Raw genomic sequence first — 21,401 nt, 5'->3', positions numbered from 1 at the left:
CATTTTCTCTCCCCTCTCTCTTACTTGGCATTTCATCCCGTCTTTTTAAAGCATTCCAGGATATTATCCTACATGAGGGCACTCCATCCTGGCAGGCAGACTTTCAGACACTTGGCACACACTCTCTGGAACTCCATTCCCTGGTCCCTCTGACACCTTCCCTCCCTCTGACTCCCTCCCCTCTTTTAAGGTAAGACGCAAAATGTACTTGTTTGCCTGCGCTTTAAGTCATCTTCCCCTCCTCAACTCTCCCCTCAGCTCCATTGCCCAACCAAAATTGTCAAACACTCTGGGACGAAGGTACTTCATAAGGAGAGGCTAGAGAAGATCGAATTATTCTCCTTGGAGCAGAGAAGGTTAAGAGGAGACTTAATAGAAGTTTTCAAAATTATGAGGGGAATCGATAGGATGAACCAGGAAAAACTATTTTCACTGGCGGGTGGGTGGATCTGTAACCTGAGGACACCGATTTAAAACAGTTGTTAAAAGAAACAGAGGGTAGGTGAGGAGAAACTTTTTCACACAGCGAGTTGTTCGGATCTGGAATGCATTGCCTGAAAGGGGGGTGGAGGCCGATTCGATAACAAATTTTAAGAGAGAACAAGATAATTATTTGGGAAGGACAAGTTTGCAGGGCTATGGTGAGAGAGCAGGGCAGTAGGAGTGATTTAGATAGCTCTTTTCAAAGAACTGGCACAGGTACGATGGGCCGAATGGTCTCTTTCATAGTCCTATGATTCTATGATAAGTATAAATTTCTATTGCAGCAAATGCCAGGTTTATTTTACATAAGTTCAAGTAGTTGTTTTATTACTATTTGTATTTTAGGAACAAATATTTCCTAGCTTTTATAATAGCCATTCGGAGAATAAGTAGTGTTGCTGGCTGAGAGATGCTCTGAGCAATGTCTGTCAACAGTTGAACAATCTCGGAGGGTAGATTCTTCGGGGATTGGTAACAAATGTGACAGAATACCAGAATCCTCTAAGCTTCAGATTCCAAGAATAATTGTTTCACTCAGCACGGCAGCTGAACAATTAATAGTGATACTCTATTTTAATACTAAAAAAATGTATATAATTCGGCTGGCTGGACATCTTATCTCACAAATGATAGCAAATTGTTGGCTAGCAGCCAACGCTTCTGCAATGCACAGCCCTAAATCCAAAAATCTATAAAGCACTTCCTTTACGCGTAGTCTACATAATTTGTTTTCACATCAAAACACTGTGGTAATTGTGGCAAGTTGAGTTAGAGAGCTACTGCATGCAGCAAAGCCTTTTATATATATTCTTCAAAAGTAGTTCTTGAGCCTTTAAAAAACCTGGTGACTGACAGACACACACCACCATATGGCACCAGCAAAACAGAACACATTGATTCTAGAAAACACAGAGCAGTGCAATATAGCAACAGCTGGATTCTTGCTGTCCTTTGGCGCAGAACTCACCGTTGAAGTTTTAGATCTCAGATTACGGCCGTTTGCAGAATGCTGATTTAAACTGAATCAATATCCCTGAGGAGATACCTGGAAAGATTTTCCTGCTTCTAATACAGTAACTCTGATAAGCAGGAATCCAAGATGACATTTCTAAGCCTTTTGAGCGCAAACATTTTTTCAGATATCGCTCAAAACATATTTAACACAATATAGGACAGAATACTCCAATTTGTCCCCGTATATTTATATAGATATATATGTCCCCGTATAGAACTGAATACTGTTCCGCATTATCTTATCATATTATGAATCTGCAATTAGGAAATCGACTAATCGGTAATACAGAATTAAAAAATAATGTTAAAAAATAATCTTTAAAATGTGAAGGTCATTGAGCATTTGAAATAATAATTCTGGTGGAGTCCTAGCCATTTGCGGTTGTGATTAATTAAACATTCCTTGGGCAGCAGCTGGTAGATTTGGCCAATTCTAACACTGAGAAAACATCTTAATCCTGTTGCTGTTTGTGTTAATTAGTGATATCGCACTAATCAGAAAATCAGGCATGAATTGTGAAGTCAAACAAACAAAATCATTTCAGTCCAGACTTTGTTTTTTGTGCCTCTTTGAAGGGGTTAAAATTGAGATGTCATAAATTTAATTTGGATGAAGAAGGCCCTTCCGAGTCTGAGCTCATCCATCCAGAATACCCAGCCTTCCATAACCCATCACAGCTTCAAACTGTTTTTTTCAATGAAGTGTCCTGGCTTCCTGGATAACATGTTTCCTGGATAAGTGTCCACTTATCCAGCAAACATATTCGAGTCATTGCTTACCTGCTGAGTAAAGAAAAACTTCCTGGTGTTTGCCCTGAAATTGCCCTTTGCAACTCTAAACCTATGTCCTCTTGTTCTCCTGTTTTGGTGCAGCCAAAGCATTGTTCTAGGTTTACTTTTTCAATACCATTTAAAATTTTATACACTTCCATAAAGTGATCTCACCCTTCCAATGAACCATCTCTACTGTCCTCCCATCTCAGCGTCAACTATTTTTAAAAAATTGTCCTGGCCTCGACCACTCTTTGTGGTAACCTGTTCCAGTCGGTTGATTACCCTTTGCGTAAAGAAAAATCTTGGTGTCTAATGGTTAATTTCTTCAATGATACGAAACAAGAATGGAAATAATATCATGTATGATTGAGATGTAAACACTTCCTTACCTGTGCAGATTTTTTTGAACTTCAGGTTCTCCAGGGGGTGACCTTTCACACGGCACTGGAAACGGTGCTGCCAGAATTCAGGGAACCACGGGTTTCGAATGTTAGTTTGTAGTTTTAGCTTCAAGAAGTAGTTATCAAACCACTTGACCTCGGCTGATCTCAGTTTAATTGTGATCCCTCCCACTGCCTCCTGCTCGTAGCCTTCAATCACTTCTTCCCGGTCTGCCCATCCATCACTGCAATCAAAGGAAAAACAGTGAAACATTCTTTGTACCTTACTAATTTTTCTCCGCTGAATTTGGCTTTGCTTCGAGGGTTTGTACAAGTGTCAGTCGCACTTCTTGTTTCTGACTCAAGTGACCATTACCCACATACAGGCCTTGACAGTGAATGCTATTTGACTATAATAATAATAATTCTTGCATTTGATATAGAGCTTTTCATGTCTTCTTAACTCTCAAAGCGCTTCACAGAATAGACTGTAAAGTGAATTGACTGTATATTTGTGGTCGAAATGCAGCAGCCAATTGCGCACAGCAGTCTCCCACAAACAGTCGTGGATTGAAAATTACCAATTTATTATTGTTTTGTTTTTTGGAGGATTATTAGGCGTATGGAGTAAGGAAACTCGCCCAAGGTTTCGCCCTGCCTGGAATTGAACCCAGGTGTCTCGCTTGCAAGGCGAGCTCTCTTAACCACTGAGCTACAGGACTATAGGTCACATCAGAGCCAAACTCAATTCTGCTCTCGCCCATCATCTACAGTTGTGTGCAATCCATCAGAAGTTACTGGAATGTGATCAGGAGAACAAATCCATGGCTGACTTTCCTGTCACTAACTTGAGTTTGAGGCAAATTCTGACATTCACATTTTTGTGCCACCCCTCAGAAATCAAATGAGTCATTGCAAACTAAGTGCAGTTTAAACCTGCTTCAGTTTGCTCTATACAGCTCATTGCTCAGCCCACTCACCTTCTGGCCCATCGCTGGAGTTCCTGGGATATCCTGAGTTTCTGTTTCTACGCCTGTTTGTCTCAGAGGCAAAATGTTTTAATAGAAAGTAAATAATATAAATATAATAATATCCCTGTGTTTGATACTATGAAGTTGAAATGTCTCAAAATGCAACACAAGTAACTGCAGGCAAGTGTAGTGACTGTACTTGTAAGCAAACATAACAGCTAATTTCCACTGCATGATTGCACAAACACCCATGAAGTGAATGACTTTACTTGGAGGATTGTTGGCCAGGACATGGAAGAAAATCCCTTTCCTTATGAATCATGTCAATCAAACCTTTAACATGTACCTGAACAGGCATACAGGACCTCGGTCTGAAGGATGGCACCTCTGACAATGCAGCGCTCTGTCAACACTGTGCTGGAGTGACAGCTCAGTGTCTCATTTTGCGGTTTCATATAAAGTTTATGGCTAAATTGTACAAGCTGTTTCTTAATAATATAATTATAAACAGCGCCACAATAATTACTCTGAAGTGCTTTGTGTTGTGATAAAGTATTATATAAATCCAAATTGTAAACCAGGATTCATTCAAATTACAACACCAACAACAAAATTACATTTGTATAGAGCTTTTCACGTCGGGAGGGCGTCCCAAGGTGCTGGACAATCAACATTGTAAACTAAAATATTACTGTGGTATTGTGATACAAAATTAAGCAACTAAAATAATTACCTATGTTATTGGATCAATTGCTGAGAATGAAAGAAGAAATTGCATTTTTCTGGCACCTTGTCAATTCTCTCAGCACTTTAGTGTTTTTTGTTAGTGCGTGTGCGATAATACAAGGATTATTATTGTATTGTTGACAAATACAACAGCTATTTTGCCCACAAACAACAATAACAAAATTACATTTATAGAGTGCCTTTCACGTCGGGAGGACGTCCCAAAGCGCTGAACAGTCAGGTATCGGGGCCCGAGTATGGGGGAGAGGTGGTGTAGGGGTGAGGGAAGGCAGAGAGGTGGGAAGGCGACCAAAGGCACGATCGAAAAGAAGGGTCTTGAGACCGGACTTGAAGGAGGCAAGGGAGGATGTAAGGCGAAGCGACCGTGGGATGGAATTCCAGAGTGTGGAGGCAGAAAGGCTGAAAGTCCGACCACCGTGGTAGGGCGGGTCGGTCGGGAGACATGGAGCAGGCCAGAGCCCGCTGAATGGAGGGAGCGGGCAGGTTGGTAGGGAGTCAGCAGGTCAGAGAGGTAGGAGGGGGCAAGGCCATGGACGGCCTTGAAAGTGGCCTTGAAACAGCCAGGAGTTGACAGTAAAATCCTATGAGGCACTTTGAAACTTCCTCCCAGCGTGAAAGGCGCTATACGAGGCGCTATACGAGATCAGGTCATGAGCGAACACTATAGTAGCCCCTGACATAGCCTAAGCAGAGCACCAGAAGGTCATTGTGGGCGGATCATTACATCTTGCAATGTGTTAATTATAACTGGTGATAATTATCACATTGTTGATAAGTGGTCATCGAAGCCAATTACTAACTAAAGATAGTGCAATATACAAACTTATTTCCCCCCCCACCAATAATCATTTGCTGGCCCATGGATCGTGGCTTTGGTGTGTTCATTCATTAACTTCTGGCTTGGCTCAATAAAAATATCTAATCTGATCACAGAATGACTCATGGGGAGAGCAAGTTTTTCATCTGATGCTAACAGAAGACCTGCTCTCCCATAGCATAGGATTAGCTGTGAGTGAGAGAGAGGTGTGAGGGAGAGGAGAGAAGGGGTAGCACAGTGTGTGAGGGAGAGGAGAGAAGACTTCAGCTCCCCTCTCGACTCTCTTCCCCTTCCTCGCTCCCTCCCTTCCCCCCCCTCACCCTGACCATTTCCCCCCTCCTCGCTCCCTCCCTTCCCTCCCCTCACCCTGACCGTTTCCCCCCTCCTCGCTCCCTCCCTTCCCTCCCCTCACCCTGACCATTCACCCCTGCTCGGGTCATGACCCAACTGTGCAGCGCCTTGGGACGTCCTCCTGACGTGAAAGGCGCTTTATAAATGGAATCTTGTTGTTGTTGTTGTTGTGTGAGAGAGAGGAGAGAAGGGGTAGCACTGTGTGTGAGGGAGAGGGAGAGAAGGTGTAGCACTGTGTGTGAGGGAGAAGAGAGAAGGGGTAGCACTGTGTGTGAGGGAGAGGAGAGAAGGGGTAGCACAGTGTGTGAGGGAGATGGAGAGAAGGGGTAGCACTGTGTACGAGGGAGAGGAGAGATGTGTGGAAAACTTGGTGGAAAGAGAGAAAATGCTGACGCTGTAAATAGGGGCTGAGAAGGGATGCCACTGAAACAGTAACTCCTGATGGAAGTCTTTGGTTAATATAGTACATTGTGAGGACTTAGAACATAAGAAATAGGAGCAGGAGTAGGCCATTTGGCCCCTCGAGCCTGCCCTGCCATTTAATAAGATCATGGCTGATCTTCTAACCTAATTCTATTTAGCCCCCTATCCCCAGATCCCTTAATCCCTTTAGTTTTTAAAAATCTATTGATCTCAGTCTTGAATATGTTCAATGACTGAGCACCACAGCCTTCTGGGGTAGAGAATTCCATAAATTCACTACCCTCTGAGTGGAGAAATGTTTTCTCAACTCAGTTCTAAAAGGCTGACCTTTAATCCTGAGACTATGACCCCTAGTTTTAGATTCTCCAACCAGGGGAAACAGTCTCACAGTATCTACCCTGTCAAGACCCTTAAGAATCTGATAGGTTTCTATAAGATCACCTCTAATTCTTCTATATTCTTTAGAGAATATAGGCCTAGATTACTCAACCTCTCCTCGTAGGTCAACACCCTCATCCCAGGAACCAACCTAGTGAACTGCTTTACACCCCCTCTAAGGTGAGTATATTCTTTCTTAGATAAGGAGATCAAAACTGCACACAATATTCTAGGTGCGGTCTCACCAAGGCCCTATACAATTGCAGCAAGACTTTCCTACTCTTGTACTCTGACTCCTTTGCAATAAACGCTAATATGCTATTAACCTTTCTAATTGTTTGCTGTACCTGCATATTAACTTTCTGTGACTGGTGTACATGGACTGCTAAATCCCTCTGAATACTAACATTATCTAGTCTCACCCGCTCTTGAAAATAATCTGTTTTTCTATTTTTTCTACCTAGGTGAATAACTTCATACTTCCCAGCATTATAATCCATCTACCACCTTCTTGCCCACTCACTTAACCTGTCTATATCCCTTTGCATCCTCCTTGTGTCCTCCTCCCAGCTTACTTTCCCACCTAGCTTTGTATCGTCCAAAAATTTAGATACATTAAGCTCTATTTCCTCATCTACGTCATTGTTGTAGACTGTAAACAGTTGAAGCACTGATCCTTGCAGCACTCCTCTAGTCACACCCTGCCAATCTGAGAAGTATCCGTTTATCCCTACTCTCTGCCTGTTAACCACTCTTCGATCCATGCTAATATAATACCCTTCATTCCATGAGCCCTAATCTTATGTAACAACTTTTTATGTGGCATCTTGTCGAATGCCTTCTGAAAATCCAAATACACTATATCCACTGGTTCCCCCCATCTAACCTGCTAGTTACAGCTTCAAAAAAACTCTAAAAGATTTGTTAAACACCATTTCCCTTTCATAAAACCGTGTTGACTTTGCCTACTCATATTATGACTTTCTAAAAGCCCCACAACGACGTCCCTAATTATAGACTCTAGAATTTTCCCGACCACCAATATCAGACTAACTGGTCTATAGTTCCCCATTTTTTCTCTCCAACCCTTCTTAAATAGCAGCGTTACGTTTGCGACCTTACAATCAACGGGAACTGTTCCAGAATCCAGGGAATTTTGGTAGGTCAAAAACAATGCATCCACTATCTCTGCAGCCACCTCTTTTAAAATACTAGGATGCAGGCCATCAGGTCCAGGGGATTTATCAGTTTTTAGTCCCATTAATTTCTCTAGTACTATTACTTTACTGATATTAATTTCTTTAAGTTCCTCACTAACATTAGTCTCTTGGTTCCCCACTATTTTCGGTAAGTTTTTAGTATCTTCTAAGGTGAAGACAGAAGCAAAATATTTGTTTAGCGACTCGGTCATTTCTTTATTCCCCATTATAATTTCTCCAGTCTCTGCCTGTAAGGGACCCGCATTTATTTTTGTTCATCTCTTCCTCTTTATATATTTGTAAAAGCTCTTACAATCTGTCTTTATATCCCTAGCTAGTTTACTCTCATATTCCATTTTCTCCCTCTTAATCAGTTTCTTGGTTATCTTTTGCTGATCTCTAAAACCCTTTCAATCTTCAGGTTTACAGCTCTTTTTGGCACTATTATAGGCCTCTTCTTTTAATTTTATACTTGCCTTAACTTCTCAAGTTAGGCAAGGTTGAACCACTTTTACTGTGGAATTTTTATTTCTCAAGGGAATATGTGTTCGCTGGGAATTATATAATATATCTTTGAATGTTTGCCATTGCTGGTCTACCATCATATCTTTTAATTTACTTTCCCAGTCTATTTTAGCCGAATTGTCCCTCATACCTGCAAACTTAGCTTTATTTAAGTTTAAGACCCTCGTTTCCGAGGTAACTGCATCACCCTCAAACTTAACATTAAATTCCATCATATTATGGTTACGCTGCCCTAGAGGAGCCTTAACTTCACATTACTGATTAGCCCTGCTTCGTTACACAAGACAAGATCTAGGATAGTCTGTTCCCTGGTTGGCATACTGTTCTAGAAAACTATCTCTAATGCATTCTATAAACTCATCCTCTAATTTACTTTTGCCAATTTGGTTTTCCCAGTCTATATGAAGATTGAAATCACCCACTATTAGTGTATTCCCTTTGCTACATGCTCCTCTAATTTCCTGATTAATACCCTGCCTAATACTGTAACTGCTGTTTGGAGGTCTATAAACTACTCCCACTAGTGTTTTCTTGTTGTTTCTTAGCTCCACCCATACTGATTCTACATCCTGATTTTCTGACTTAAGATCCTTCCTCTCTACTACTTTTTATCTCATCCTTTATTAACAGGGATACCACCCCCACCCCTCTCCTCATTTTCTATATTGCCTATCTTTCCTATACGTCAGGTAGGAATGTTTTGCTCCCAACCGTGGTCTCCCTGTAATCCTGATGGAGGAGCTCCCTCTTTCCCCAATACTGGTGCCAGTGGCCCATAACATGAAACCCCTGGCTCCCGCACCACCCTTTCAGCCACAAGTTTAACCCTTTAATCTGCTGGTCCCTGTACCAATTTGCGCATGGCTCAGATAATAATCCCGAGATTATTACCTGACAGGTTCTGCTTTTCAATTTCATCCCTAGCTCATTAGACTTCCTCATCAGATCATCATTACTACTACTACCTATGTCGTAGGTTTCTACGCGGATCATAATAATTAGATCCTCCCCCTCCTGCTCCAAGTTCTTCTCCAACCGCAAAGAGACGTCCTTAACCCTGGCACCAGGAAGACAGCCTTCATGACTCCTGCAGAGAAGAGTGTCTGTCCGCTTGACTGTCTCGTCCCCTATCACAATCACATTCCATTTTGCTCCCCCCACTTGTGTGGCTTCCTGTTCAGAGGTGCTGTGGTCAGTTTGCCCATCCTCCTCCTTGCAGACTTCCTTACATACATAGGTTGCAAGTACCTTGTATCTGTTGGACAAGATTAAAGTCCGAGGCTCCTCTACCACTCCCTCTGGGATCCCCTTTTCTGCCTGACTGTCAGTCACATCGTCCTGTCCCTGATCACTGACAAGATTTATACACCTACTGAGCCTCAGGGGACTGACTATTTCCTGGATCAAAGTATCCAGGTAGCTCCCCTCTTCCCCAATGCTGCGCAACTCTGAGCTGAAATTTCCTTAGCTGCAGACACTTGCTGCAGATTAGTTGCCCGGACACAGGCTGCTCTCCACTAACTCCCACATGCTGCAGTCATCATACAACACCTGCCCTGTTATTCTGTCGCTCACACTGACCTCACGGTCATGTCACTTATTGTTTTCCTGCAGCTCTGCCGCAGCTCCTCCCCGCCCTGTCCTTACTCTCCTCTCCGAATTCCTTCATCTCTGTCCTCCCCTCTCTCTCTCACTCACTCATTCTGTCTCTCTTTTTTGTTATTTCTCCCTGGTTCAGCCGGTAAGTGTGACTCCACCCCGCTCTGCCCTTGCTCTCCTCTCCGAATTGAAAACTGATAGTCACAATTAGCGCAGATATTGGGCTCTCTATTGTAACTACAAAACAGAACCAAGCCATTATTCCGAATATTCATAACTTCAAATTGATTGGATTTACCCTTCCCCACCCAATGATTGGCTCGATTGGTATTTTTAGCTTACTGATATTCATCTACCATTAAGGGCAAAATAATGAATAATTACCAGAGTTTTAGGAGGTATTATGTCACAGCTCAAAGACTGGCTGAAATTCTTTGACGTTGATAAATTAGATGATAAGGGCTGTTGAGTGGATATAACTCATTTGAATATTTTCAGAAAAGATTTGATGCTTCATAGAAGATTGAAGCTCATCAGAGTAAAAGCAAATTAATCAGCTAGATTGAAATAAATGCTATGGCCCAATACAACGTCAATCTCTTTCCCAAGGGCTCACAGCTCAAGGAAATGTTTCTCACAAGTTAATATTTGTGAAATTGGGAGCTCAGAGAGGTATGAGGTTCAGCCCTAGATTATGATTAAACTTTTTGATGAGACGACTGCCATTAACACTGATGATCCCCTGCCTGACACAGCGTTTGGATTTTTGAATAACGTTTTATGCATAAGGGCATTTAAGGGAAGTGCAAATGCACAAATGGAAGTTTTTCCATAAAGCAGAAGGCCACATATTACGCATAAAGTTTGGTGACTTCTGCTTCACAATGACAGGAAAAGACGATACATAAGGCAATTGCTGTGTGATACTACTTTATCTCTCTTTTTCTCTCTGACTTACTCTGCCCCCACCCTTGCTCTCTTACCCCCTTCTCTGTTGATCCATCCCTCCCTCTCTCCATCCATCCATCCCTCCCTCTGTCTATCTCTCCTTCTGTCTTTCACTTTCTCTCTTTAACCCTGTCCTGTAACTTTTTGCATGAATAAATTATCCATTGCTGGGGGAAAATCTCACTGCTAGTTAGAGATGTGCATGAATGAAAAAGTTCAAAAAAGTAAACTCTTCAGCTTGATATTACTTCTGAAATCTCACAGTGTGAAGCGGTTCTCCAGTTCAACACATCTATTTTCATTGCAGATTCTCACGGCTTCCAACAAGGCTCCTTATTAAGGAATCATCTTAAGAAATACAATATATAAATAGATTTTTTTTCTTGCATTTGATATAGCTTCTTTCACATCGATAGATATCTCAAATTACTTCATGGGATTTACTGTAAAATGCAGTGACTGTATCCTGTAGGTGAATGGGCCAGCTATTTTGCACACAAACAGTGTCCCCCAAACAGCTATGAAGTGAATGATCAATTTATTTGGGGTATTGGTGGTCACTACTCCAGGAAAAAATATTTCATTAGACCCACTTGGCTTTTGGTTAATATGTGAAGGTAGTTTTTATGTCCTGCTAACCAACAGAATTAACTAGCGTGTTGCATTCCACATCTCAAAATAGAATTTAAAATGTCTACAGCACTAAAAATTGCCTTACTTCATAATATTAATAGATGCAAAGCAGTTAAATCTTCTCAGACTTGTTCTTGGTGGAGCAATGTTACTTCAGACCTTGATCTTCAGTATCAGAACGTAGGAAACAAATCTGGACTTTGCAGAAAGCTCGCATTCTGTCCAAAATCAAATGTCACCAGTTCCCCAATCTGCAGGAAGGTTTTAGCTCGGGGACAGACTAATTAACAGGAATGACAGACAAGTGGAAGTACGTGAGTCATGTTTGACAACCCTCCTTCACTTTCTATGAAGCGTCTGCATATATCTATGTTGCAGCTGTTCAGAAAGCTATCACCAGCCAGGGTCATGCATCCACCAGCGGCCTGGAGTACTGCAATGTGAATTTGACTAAGAGGCATCCAAGCTGTCAACTCTCCTTGAGATTTCTCAAAAGACATGCAATAAAAAGAAACAGTAAATCCAATGTTTCATATTCCTTAGAGTAATTCAAGCAGCTATTTATAACTCCAGGAAAGTTAAATCTTCATTTCCCAAAACTGTTATTGTTAGTGAGGTCATTACTTGATGGGTTCACTCGTTGTGGAATCAAGCTCTGATTGTACTCTCTGCTAACTGAGAATCGACCATCTAAGGTATATATAAACAAAACCAGCCTTATTTGCCTGGAGGAGGAGGGCAGCTCCAAACCAAATGAATGGTTAAAAGCAATAACCTTTAAAATCATAAACATTCCTTTTCTCACCTCTTCCGCCCCCATCAAAACAGCTTAACCAGCCTACCTTTAACCGAGACTCCTGTCCAAATCCAGGTCCTCCCAAGGCACTGGATTATCAGAACTTTCTATCTGTTTGACCCATTCTACCATTTTTAAAAACCTCCTTGTTGTGACTCTACTGTGGCATTTTTGGCTGTGTCGATGAGATGAAATTTACTCTATATTCCTCCCATTGCCACAGTATGCTAAACTTACCCTCACATAGAACATTGGCCCGATAAACCTTAGATCACGCTTGTGCCTATTTTTGTTCAGTCTAAACTCTCAGGTGGCATTCAACTATCCCAAGAGAGTCCCATTGGCCTTATTAATGTTGGTGCTATCATTACACATCATTAGAGACATTTGAAAGACTGGACTAGTTCATGAAGCCCTTGGGAAACTTTTTTAAATCCTTACTATACATTACTTTACTCCATTTCTTTTAATTCTTCACTGAACGCACACAGCAATTTTGCAGTTAGAGACATTGAAAAAGCGATCCTAGATTGAGTAACACAGACATGTCGCCGTTGTGTTGTTTCCTTATTATTTTCCTCAGGCCATCCAAAACCATGCTCCTTTCCTCAGCCAAGATGGAGCACTCTCCACCTGCTCCCAGGTCTCGTAGCATGTCTCCCGGTCAGCAGTCGAAAGTGGGGAGAACGGGCCAGAGGGACTTGCCTTTCATTGTTCTGCCCCCCCCCCGTGGGGAAGCACCTGGCTCTGACTCACCACTCTGCTGATGGCATAGCTGAGATCATTATATTTAATGTGAATGGTTGAACGATTAACTATTTTTTTAGGCTTCATCATATGTCATTTGTATAATCAAAATGCCATTTACACCAGACAGCCATTCATTATATACTTGTCAGGTCGTTTGGGGGGGAAGCTGAGTTCTTTTGAAAGGAAGTGTAAAGCTTAATCAGAAATGGCATTTCTAGTACACACTCCAACGGAAATTCCTGCCGGCGTTCAGCATTTGTCATGGACAATAATTCAACACCAACTGCATACGCTTTCAATCTCGACCATTCTTAAACTAAAATGGTTTGGGATCTTCATTCACTTCAGACCTTGACCTGCTTTGAATGTAGAAAGCCTTATTGCATCTGTTGAAGCTCAGTTGCTAACTGCATTGGAAACTGAATTGGATAAATGCTTGAAGAGCAATAATACTTAGGAAGTCAAGAAAATGGGATTAGAGTAGATAGCTCCAATGAAGGAGCATGTACTGAAATAGGCACAACAGATCGAATGGCCTCCTTCTGTGCCATGAACTGTAAACTGTGCTAACTGAAAAACAATTTAATTTGCCAGCACTCCATATGTTCAGTTGTATATTCCATGCTTACAAAACAGAACAGTGGCATCTTTCGATTTACTAGTTTGTAATACAGAATGCTAGTTTTATATCATTTAAATGACAATGAGAGAAAATGAACTGGGAAATTGGGAAAAACTACATAACATATAATAATAATAATCCTTGCATTTGATGTAGCACTTTTCACGTTGGGAGGACGTCCCAAAGCGCTTCACAGAATATACTGTAAAGTGAATTGACTGTATATTTGTGGGCGAATGCGACAGCCAATGTCCCACAAACAGTCGTAGATTGAAAATGACCAATTTATTATTGTTTTTGTTTTTTGGAGGGATTATTATTAGGCGTGTGAGGTAAGGTAACTTGCCCAAGGTTTCGCCCTTCCTGGAATTGAACTCAGGTCTCTCACTTGCAAAGCGAGTGCTCTAACCACTGAGCTACAGGACTCCACATATGGGAATGAAACAAGTGAATGTCATGATTATCACGCGAACAGTAGACGATAATTGCATCTGGTCCAGATTTTACAGTGTGTCTGTAGCATTTCACAGTATCAACAACAACTAGCATTTATATGCTCCCCCCCTCCCTTCATGGGGGTAGCATCTCAGAGTGCTTAACAATGGCAGAGATGGCTAATTTTGAATTTGTAAATACAGACATTTTTAAATCATTTTACTGTAAGTTTTTTTTAAAAAAACTTCCGAAAAACAACTTTGCCAAATTCTGGATGCTCTGAAATGTTAAGAAAATAGAGTAAAACTAAACCCAGTTAGAATTTCTACCTCCAAGAGTTTGGAATCAGAGCTTTACTAGTTCCAAAAAAAATGATGTAAAGAGATTGTGTCTTGTGTGAAACGTTTGACAGGAGGGGGATTAATCATAGGTACAAAAATTAATAATGTTTACAATATTGAAGCAAGGGTATCAATCAAAAATCAAATCAATCAAAACTGGATATCATATTATTAGTTATGGCAATTACCACCACGTTCAGCACCATTAACAACATTCCGCTTATAGGGAACATTTGTCATGCTTCATGATATGTATATTTTTAGCCAATTGATATTAAACTAATTATTTTTATTAATACTTAAATACGGGAGATGTTATTAAAGCCAAAGTCAGAATTGTGAATTTTAATATATTTTCCAATCATTCAGTTTATGATTATTGAAATTGTAAGATATTCATAAGACAATATATTCATATTCATTTGTATTCAGCATTTTAAGAACCCATGGCTGTTTTGCAGAAGCTCACCGCACAGTGGTTGCCAGTTATATTGGGAAAGTAGGCTGGCTTTTAGCATGCTGCATTTTATTACACAGTTTCAGGCTCAAATCTGACTCTGGCTGTTGCCCAAGACTTTCAGTGCGGAGCTATTTATGGAGATGGGCAGGGACCTTATGCTAAAGAAGTGGAAAGTTAATCTGTAATTGTAAAACAGACAGAAAAATAATATACAAAACAATCTGCATATGCCTTCCATGTCAATTTGCATTGTGCCTTTCATGTCAGGAGACGTCTAGAAGCACTTCACAATGCTGGGTGGGCACCTGAGCTTGGGGTGGGAGCCAAGGTGTTGGGAGGGGAAAGATGACCAAACGGGCAGTCATAGAGATACAACAGTTTTTGAGATGACCTTGAAAGAGGGGAGGGAGGGAGATGTATCCTCTATATCACTAAAAGCCAATTTCTCAAATTATATATATGTAATTTTGTTGCTTTTGTTGTATTCATAGCACGGCCAGATACACAAATCGCATAAAAGTGCTTTGAGACATCTTACTGAAATGAAACGTGCTATATTAAATGTAAGGATTATTATTATCCAGCTCTTAAAGTATATATTGGAGTTGTGGTCAAAATATTTCTCCCCATTTCAGTTTTAACCTTTATTCTACTCTGCAGTGCAATAAATGAAGGTACAGAGGGCAAAATGGCTCCTACTTTCTTTCTTTCCAAATAACTGACAGCAAGCAACTGGTGGTACAGGCATTGGAGGAGATCACAGGATTTTTCAATTACCATTTTTTAAAAGAAGAAACTGGTACCACCCACCTTTTGGGGATTTAACAAGCAAATGTTGTTTTAATCCGCAAGGGGAGCAGAAGAGGAATTCATCACCAGGGTAATCTAATTATGCCCTGCTGGGGACAATAAAGACACATGATCAATGTGCTTACTTCTTATGCTACTGGGACCTTTGATATCTCCACTGGTTCAATTATGGAAATCCGCTAGTCAGTGCACGCACGGAGTGATTGTTTAAGACAAGTCACTGTTGCTTTGCCCAGGCCATCTTATTCTGACAGATATCCGACATCCCACAAGCCATCACACTGCTGACTTCTGTAATGTGATGCCAAGAATGTCATCCTGGATCTGTGTGTGTGTGTGTATGTGTGTGTGTGCGTGCGAGTGCCAATTACCCTGGCAGCATCCATAGCTGTTTTATCCTTGTTAATTCCTCAATTTGGCTAGAGCATTAGGGAAGAAATATTGGCTAATGTATGCCTGTTAGATAAGATATATTATGGATCTCAGTGTCTGTTCTTCATTCCTTTTTGATTATTAATAATAATCTCAACACCATCTGACAGTTTCTCACAGTTTCAAGCTGTTCCTCATAACTTTAGCACTAATCCCCCAACCCAAGAGAGGTGAAATGAGGACCCACTAAGCCACTACGCCGGAAAGATGGTCAGATCTTGCTCATTTGGTATCACACAATTCAAGATCCGATGTTCATTCAGGATAAGGAGCACCCCCCAGTGACTCAGAGGCCTGCTGGCCCTTGTATTACCTGTTACATCCTGTACAGCATGCAAACTCCGCATGGAGTTACTGTTGCTTTCGTGACAGATGGATGATGAAGGCAGGAACAAAATCAACCCCACTCACTTTTTACAACTGTGAACAGACACAAGCTTCATGCACTTACACCAGTAAGGGACACTGCGATATGTTTGTCGGTTACCTGAGATTATGTGATGTACCATCATACAAATTGTGATCAGTTTAGTCTGGGGAGACATTGCGAATAAAGAAATGAAAGGAACCTCATTCTTAGTGTTGCAAATTACCCTCATTTATCTGTTCGCTTAAAAAAAAGAATGATGCTTAGTTCAGATAACTCTTAGCAAACTACGTGCAGAGCTGTTATCAGAAGTCTCCTTGGGGGTAAAATTCTATTGGTTAGTACAGGTCGTACTTAAGCTATACAGTGCTTTGGTCAGACACCTAGAGTACAGCATGCAGTTCTGGTTAGTTGACAGAAGGGAGCTGTCCAGGCCATTGAAGCACTGCAGGGGAGAACAACGAAGATGATTCACAGTGAGAGAGAAATGAACTATTGAGCAACGAGTAGACAAGCTAGGTTTCTACAGTCTTGAAAAGAGATGCATCAGAGGGCACCTTCTAAAGATATTTATTTAAAAATCAACTTGATTTATTGATGAAAGGATGGTAGAGCGGGTGCTCTGAAAGGATGAGAACGAATGAGCCAAAAGGCCTTCTTTGATAAAGAAGTGGTGAGATGGGGAGATTAAGGGAGGGAGTTGCATAGCGTCTGAAGGCCTGGTCCCTAATGGTCAAAACTTTACTGACCACTTGAAGGAGTTAAAAACTCATGTTAACTGTTTTTGCCAAAAATGTACTCGATGTATTATTCAACCACACTGCAAAAGGAAAGATAATTCTACAATCTCAACTCTCTTGAGGCTTGCTAATATTGTACTTGTGTCCTCTGGCTTTGAGCTTAAGATCTAAATTAAATAGCCTGCTTGCATCTGCATTATCTTAACATTTTAAAGAGCTCATTTTTTCTTTCTTGTACCCTTCACTTTTTCAATAGAAACAAGTTCAGTTCCTCAAGCTGGACCAGATGACTTAGAGTTCGAAATCCCAGCAATTATCTTTGACATTGCTTCAACCCATGTCAACATATCAGTTTCTTTTTCAATAATGGGGTGGCTAAACATAGCCAAATCTATCAGGATGCATTCCAGTTTGATTGGTTCTATTAACATTAGTTCTACTTTAAATGGGACATTCAACGAATGGTCAATAGTCACATTGAAAACTATTTTCTTCTACCTTTGCTAATGGATACCTTTTATTGCGTATATGTTTCCTTTACCCATTTCCACATCAAGAACTACAGTGGATTTGAGAAACACAACCTATTGCTTCTGTGCTTTCTAGGCATGAAATTCTATTAAATATACAATAAATGTAAAATCATGGACCTGGATGCATAAGGTGTTTCTTGGTGTTCACTGTGTAGACATGAAGTGAAATAAGTGCATAATGCTGTAAATCCACCCATACAGTGGTATAAATGGGTGCATCATGTTTTATTTGGCAAAGTAGGAGTATAAGTGGAATATCAAAATATTGTATCAAAATACCACTTTGCAGTGCACTTCGCCATGATAAAATAAGCCATGATTAATGCTGTACAACAATACGGATGGGAAAAGTATTGAATGGTTTGTGTGATGGTTAATGCAGATGAAAGAATATGCACTGTTACTGTTTGAGCACATTGAGATACAATACAAATTTACATTTATATAGTGTTTTTCACGTCAAGAGGACGTCCCAATGCTCTTGACAGCCATGGCTTGGCACCTGAGCTGGGGCTAGGATCTGGGGCAGGGGGTGGGAGGGGAAAGATGACTGAAGGTGCAGTTGAAAAGGAAGCTCTTGAGACAGACCTTGAAAGAGGTGAGGAAGGATTCAGTATAATAGAGTAATACAGTACTTATGATGTGAAAAGTACTTATACAGTACTTATATTACTATGTAAATATGAGAAAAATGTCTGACACATACTTGTGATGTGCGAAAGTATTCTGCGTGCAGCAAAAATGGCATTTGTGTATATTCTTATTGATAGTAATGTTTTGAACCATATTGTGGTTCAATTCAGAGGTAACTGAATTGAACTACAATATGGATTGTGTTTCAATTTAGTAATTGATTTTCAAGAACACAATTTGCTCATTTAATCCTTGTTGTCTTTGACAATATATCACTTTACGTGTCTGATAGTCACTAATAATGCCAAAATCGTTATAATAATAATCCTTACATTTGATATCATGCCTTTCATGTTAGGAGGATATCTTAAAGCCCTTTATAGGATATACAAGGGAGTGAGTATGTGTTTTGTGGGTGAATGACCGCAGACATAAACAACAGTATCTGCATTTCACCTATCTTTGATAATGCCCATTAACATTTAATACCTTTAGTTTGATAATGGGATAATGTCAACTACACCTCAAGAATGCCCAAGGACATACAATCGCTCGCAAAATTCACAGTCACACCACTTTGCAGTATAACCTGTGAAGAGGTTTGAGATGACCCAACAATAACTGATATCATTTCAGCCATTGTTAATAATAATCCTTAATAATCCTTGCATTTGATATAGTCCTTTTCACGTCTTCCAGATGTCTCAAATCACTTCACAGGATATAAGGTAAAGTGCAGAGACAGTGTTTTGTGGGTAAATGAGCGTATGATTGCTTTTGATACATAATCCAGAACTTCTTGCAACTATCTGAATGAAACAATACCACATTTAAAATCTGGGCGGCTTCTGACGTCATCAGTGTTGCCATCCATCCTAAATGATGAGAAGCACATTGGCTAAAACCTTCAATGGCTTCTACATCCTACATTACTTATCTGTACAGGAGTTTTGAGAGGCTTGAAAGATTTTCTGCTAAATGCAAGTAACAATAATAAGAACATTCCTTACATTTTGACGCAGACCTTATTGCGGTGACGAGGCATCTCAAAGAGCTTTATGGGAAGTGTTCACTTGATTGTCCTGTAACTCAGTGGTTAGAGCACTCTCTTTGCAAGCGAGAGACCTGAGTTCAATTCCAGGCAGAGGGCGAAACCTTGGGCAAGTTTCCTTACTCCACACGCCTAATAATAATCCCTCCAAAACCAAAAACAATAATAAATTGGTCATTTTCAATCTACGACTGTTTGTGGGACATTGCTGTGCGCAATTGGCTGCCGCGTTCGCCCACAAATATACAGTCAATTCACTTTACAGTGTGTTCTGTGAAGCGCTTTGGGACGTCCTCCCGACGTGAAAAGTGCTATATCAAATTCAAGGATTATTATTATTATTATTGATTGATTGATACTCTGGCCACTCAAGTCAGGATCCACTCCCTCCATCACCAAAGCATTGTTGCTGCAAGGTGTACTATCTACACAGTGCACTGCAGCAACTCACAAACCTTGCTTCAACAGTACCTCTCAGCCTTATGACCCCCACCACTCAGGAGAGCAAGAGCAACGATATAATGGGAATAGCAACATATCCAAGTTTTCCTCCAAGTCACACACCATCCTGACTTAGACATATATCGCCGTTCATTCATTGCTAAATGGTCAAAATCCTGGAACTTCCTGCCAAGCAATATTATGGGAATACCATCGTTACAAAGATTGTAGCAGTTTTAAAGGGAAGGCCCATCACCACCTTTTCAGGGACCGACAGTAAATGCCAGTGCTGCCCACATACTGAGATGAATTAAATAAAAATCACAGACAGAGCTGCACTACAATTGGAGACCAGACAAGCAGCAGACATTAACCTCGTAATAAAAAATACCAGCAAAGAATTAATTATGTGGCTTTTTGTGAAAAGCGATGCCTGGGGATACTTGGGCTTAGGATCTAAATGGTCTACTTAACAACAACAAATTACATTTGTAAAGCGCATTTTACATCGGGAAGAGAGGCAGAGAGATAGAGTTGGGTGTCATCCGCATACGTGTGGAAGTTGGTCCCATGTCTGCGGATGATGTCACCAAGAGCGAGCACTTGGATAGGTATTGAAGTAGAGGGGACCAAGGACACAACCCTGAGGAACTCCGCACAAGATGGTCCAGGGGCTGGAGGAGAAGCCGTTTGTGGAGACAAAGTGGAGACAGTGTGAAAAGTTGGATCTGAATCACTGAAGGACAGAGTCATGAAGATTGAGGTGAGAGGAGAGGAGGTAGAGGAGGATGAAGTGGTCAATGGTATCAAAGACAGAAGAGAGGTCAAGGAGGATGAGGAGACACAGGGAGCCCTGGTCAAAGATTGACAAAATGTCATTTGGCACTTTGACCAAGGCTAATCCTGTGCTGTGTGCATCACGGAAACTCGATTGGAGGGATTCGTACAGGGAGTGGCGGGAGAGAAAGGAATGAAGCTGGGAAGCAACAACCTGTTCCAGGACCTTGGAAACGAAATGGAGGTTGGAGATGGGGCTGTAGTTTGAGAGCAAGGTTGGGTCCAGGGAGAGTTTTTTTTGAGGATGGGGTGGCGACAACTGTTTTTAAGGAGATGGAAATGGTGCCAGTGGACAAGGAGAAGTTGATGATGCTAGTGAGAAGAGGGGCAAGGAGATGGAGCTGGGAGGTAAGAAGAGGAGTAGGGGTTGAGGGAGCAGGTGGTCGATTTCATGTGGGTTATGTTGGTGATGAGAGAGAAGGTGGAGACAGGTTCGAAGGTGTGGAGGGAGGGAGGGATGGTGGGGGCCAGGGTGTGAGGCGGAGATGGGGAGAGGGTAGTACATGGAAAGGCAGCTGAGTGGATCCCCTCGATTTCGGTTTCGAGGAAGTTCAGCAGTTGGCGTTGGAGGAGAGGATGGGCGAGGCGTAAGAGGGTGGGCGGAAGTGGTGGAGAAGAGGAGCCTGGGTTTGTCCTTAGCCTCCAAGATTATTTTGGAGTAGAAAGCCGATTTAGCGGTGGAGAGGGCCAAGCAATAGGTTTTAATATGATCTAGCCAGATTTGCTGATGGACCGTTAAATTAGTTTTGAGCCAGGTAGGAATGGCTCTATGTCATTGGCTTGCTGTTAAATTATATTTGAACCAGGCCAGGTTAGGTTTGAGTCTATATCAGGAATTATAATTAATTATGAAGTCACTACGCAAATTATATTTGCAAGCCAAACTATCCATGCCTTCCATGTCATCAGTC

At 41.2% G+C, this 21,401-nt stretch overlaps 1 protein-coding gene across 1 annotated transcript in view; it reads right to left on the bottom strand.

Annotated features, from left to right (window-relative positions):
- The window catches only part of grm1b (glutamate receptor, metabotropic 1b), a 113,265-nt gene that overhangs the window by 33,698 nt on the left and 58,166 nt on the right, over positions 1-21,401 (bottom strand). The window contains exon 3 of the mRNA XM_007894497.2: positions 2,661-2,896. Within this exon, the coding sequence (XP_007892688.2) occupies positions 2,661-2,896 (236 nt within the window). The remainder of the gene's footprint in view (positions 1-2,660; positions 2,897-21,401) is intronic.

The sequence above is a fragment of the Callorhinchus milii genome, unplaced genomic scaffold (genome assembly GCF_018977255.1).
Source record: "Callorhinchus milii isolate IMCB2004 unplaced genomic scaffold, IMCB_Cmil_1.0 Scaffold3, whole genome shotgun sequence".
NCBI classification, from domain to species: Eukaryota; Metazoa; Chordata; class Chondrichthyes; order Chimaeriformes; family Callorhinchidae; genus Callorhinchus; species Callorhinchus milii.
Note: the sequence above shows the minus strand (reverse complement) of the source record. Positions and strands in the feature narration are given on the sequence as shown.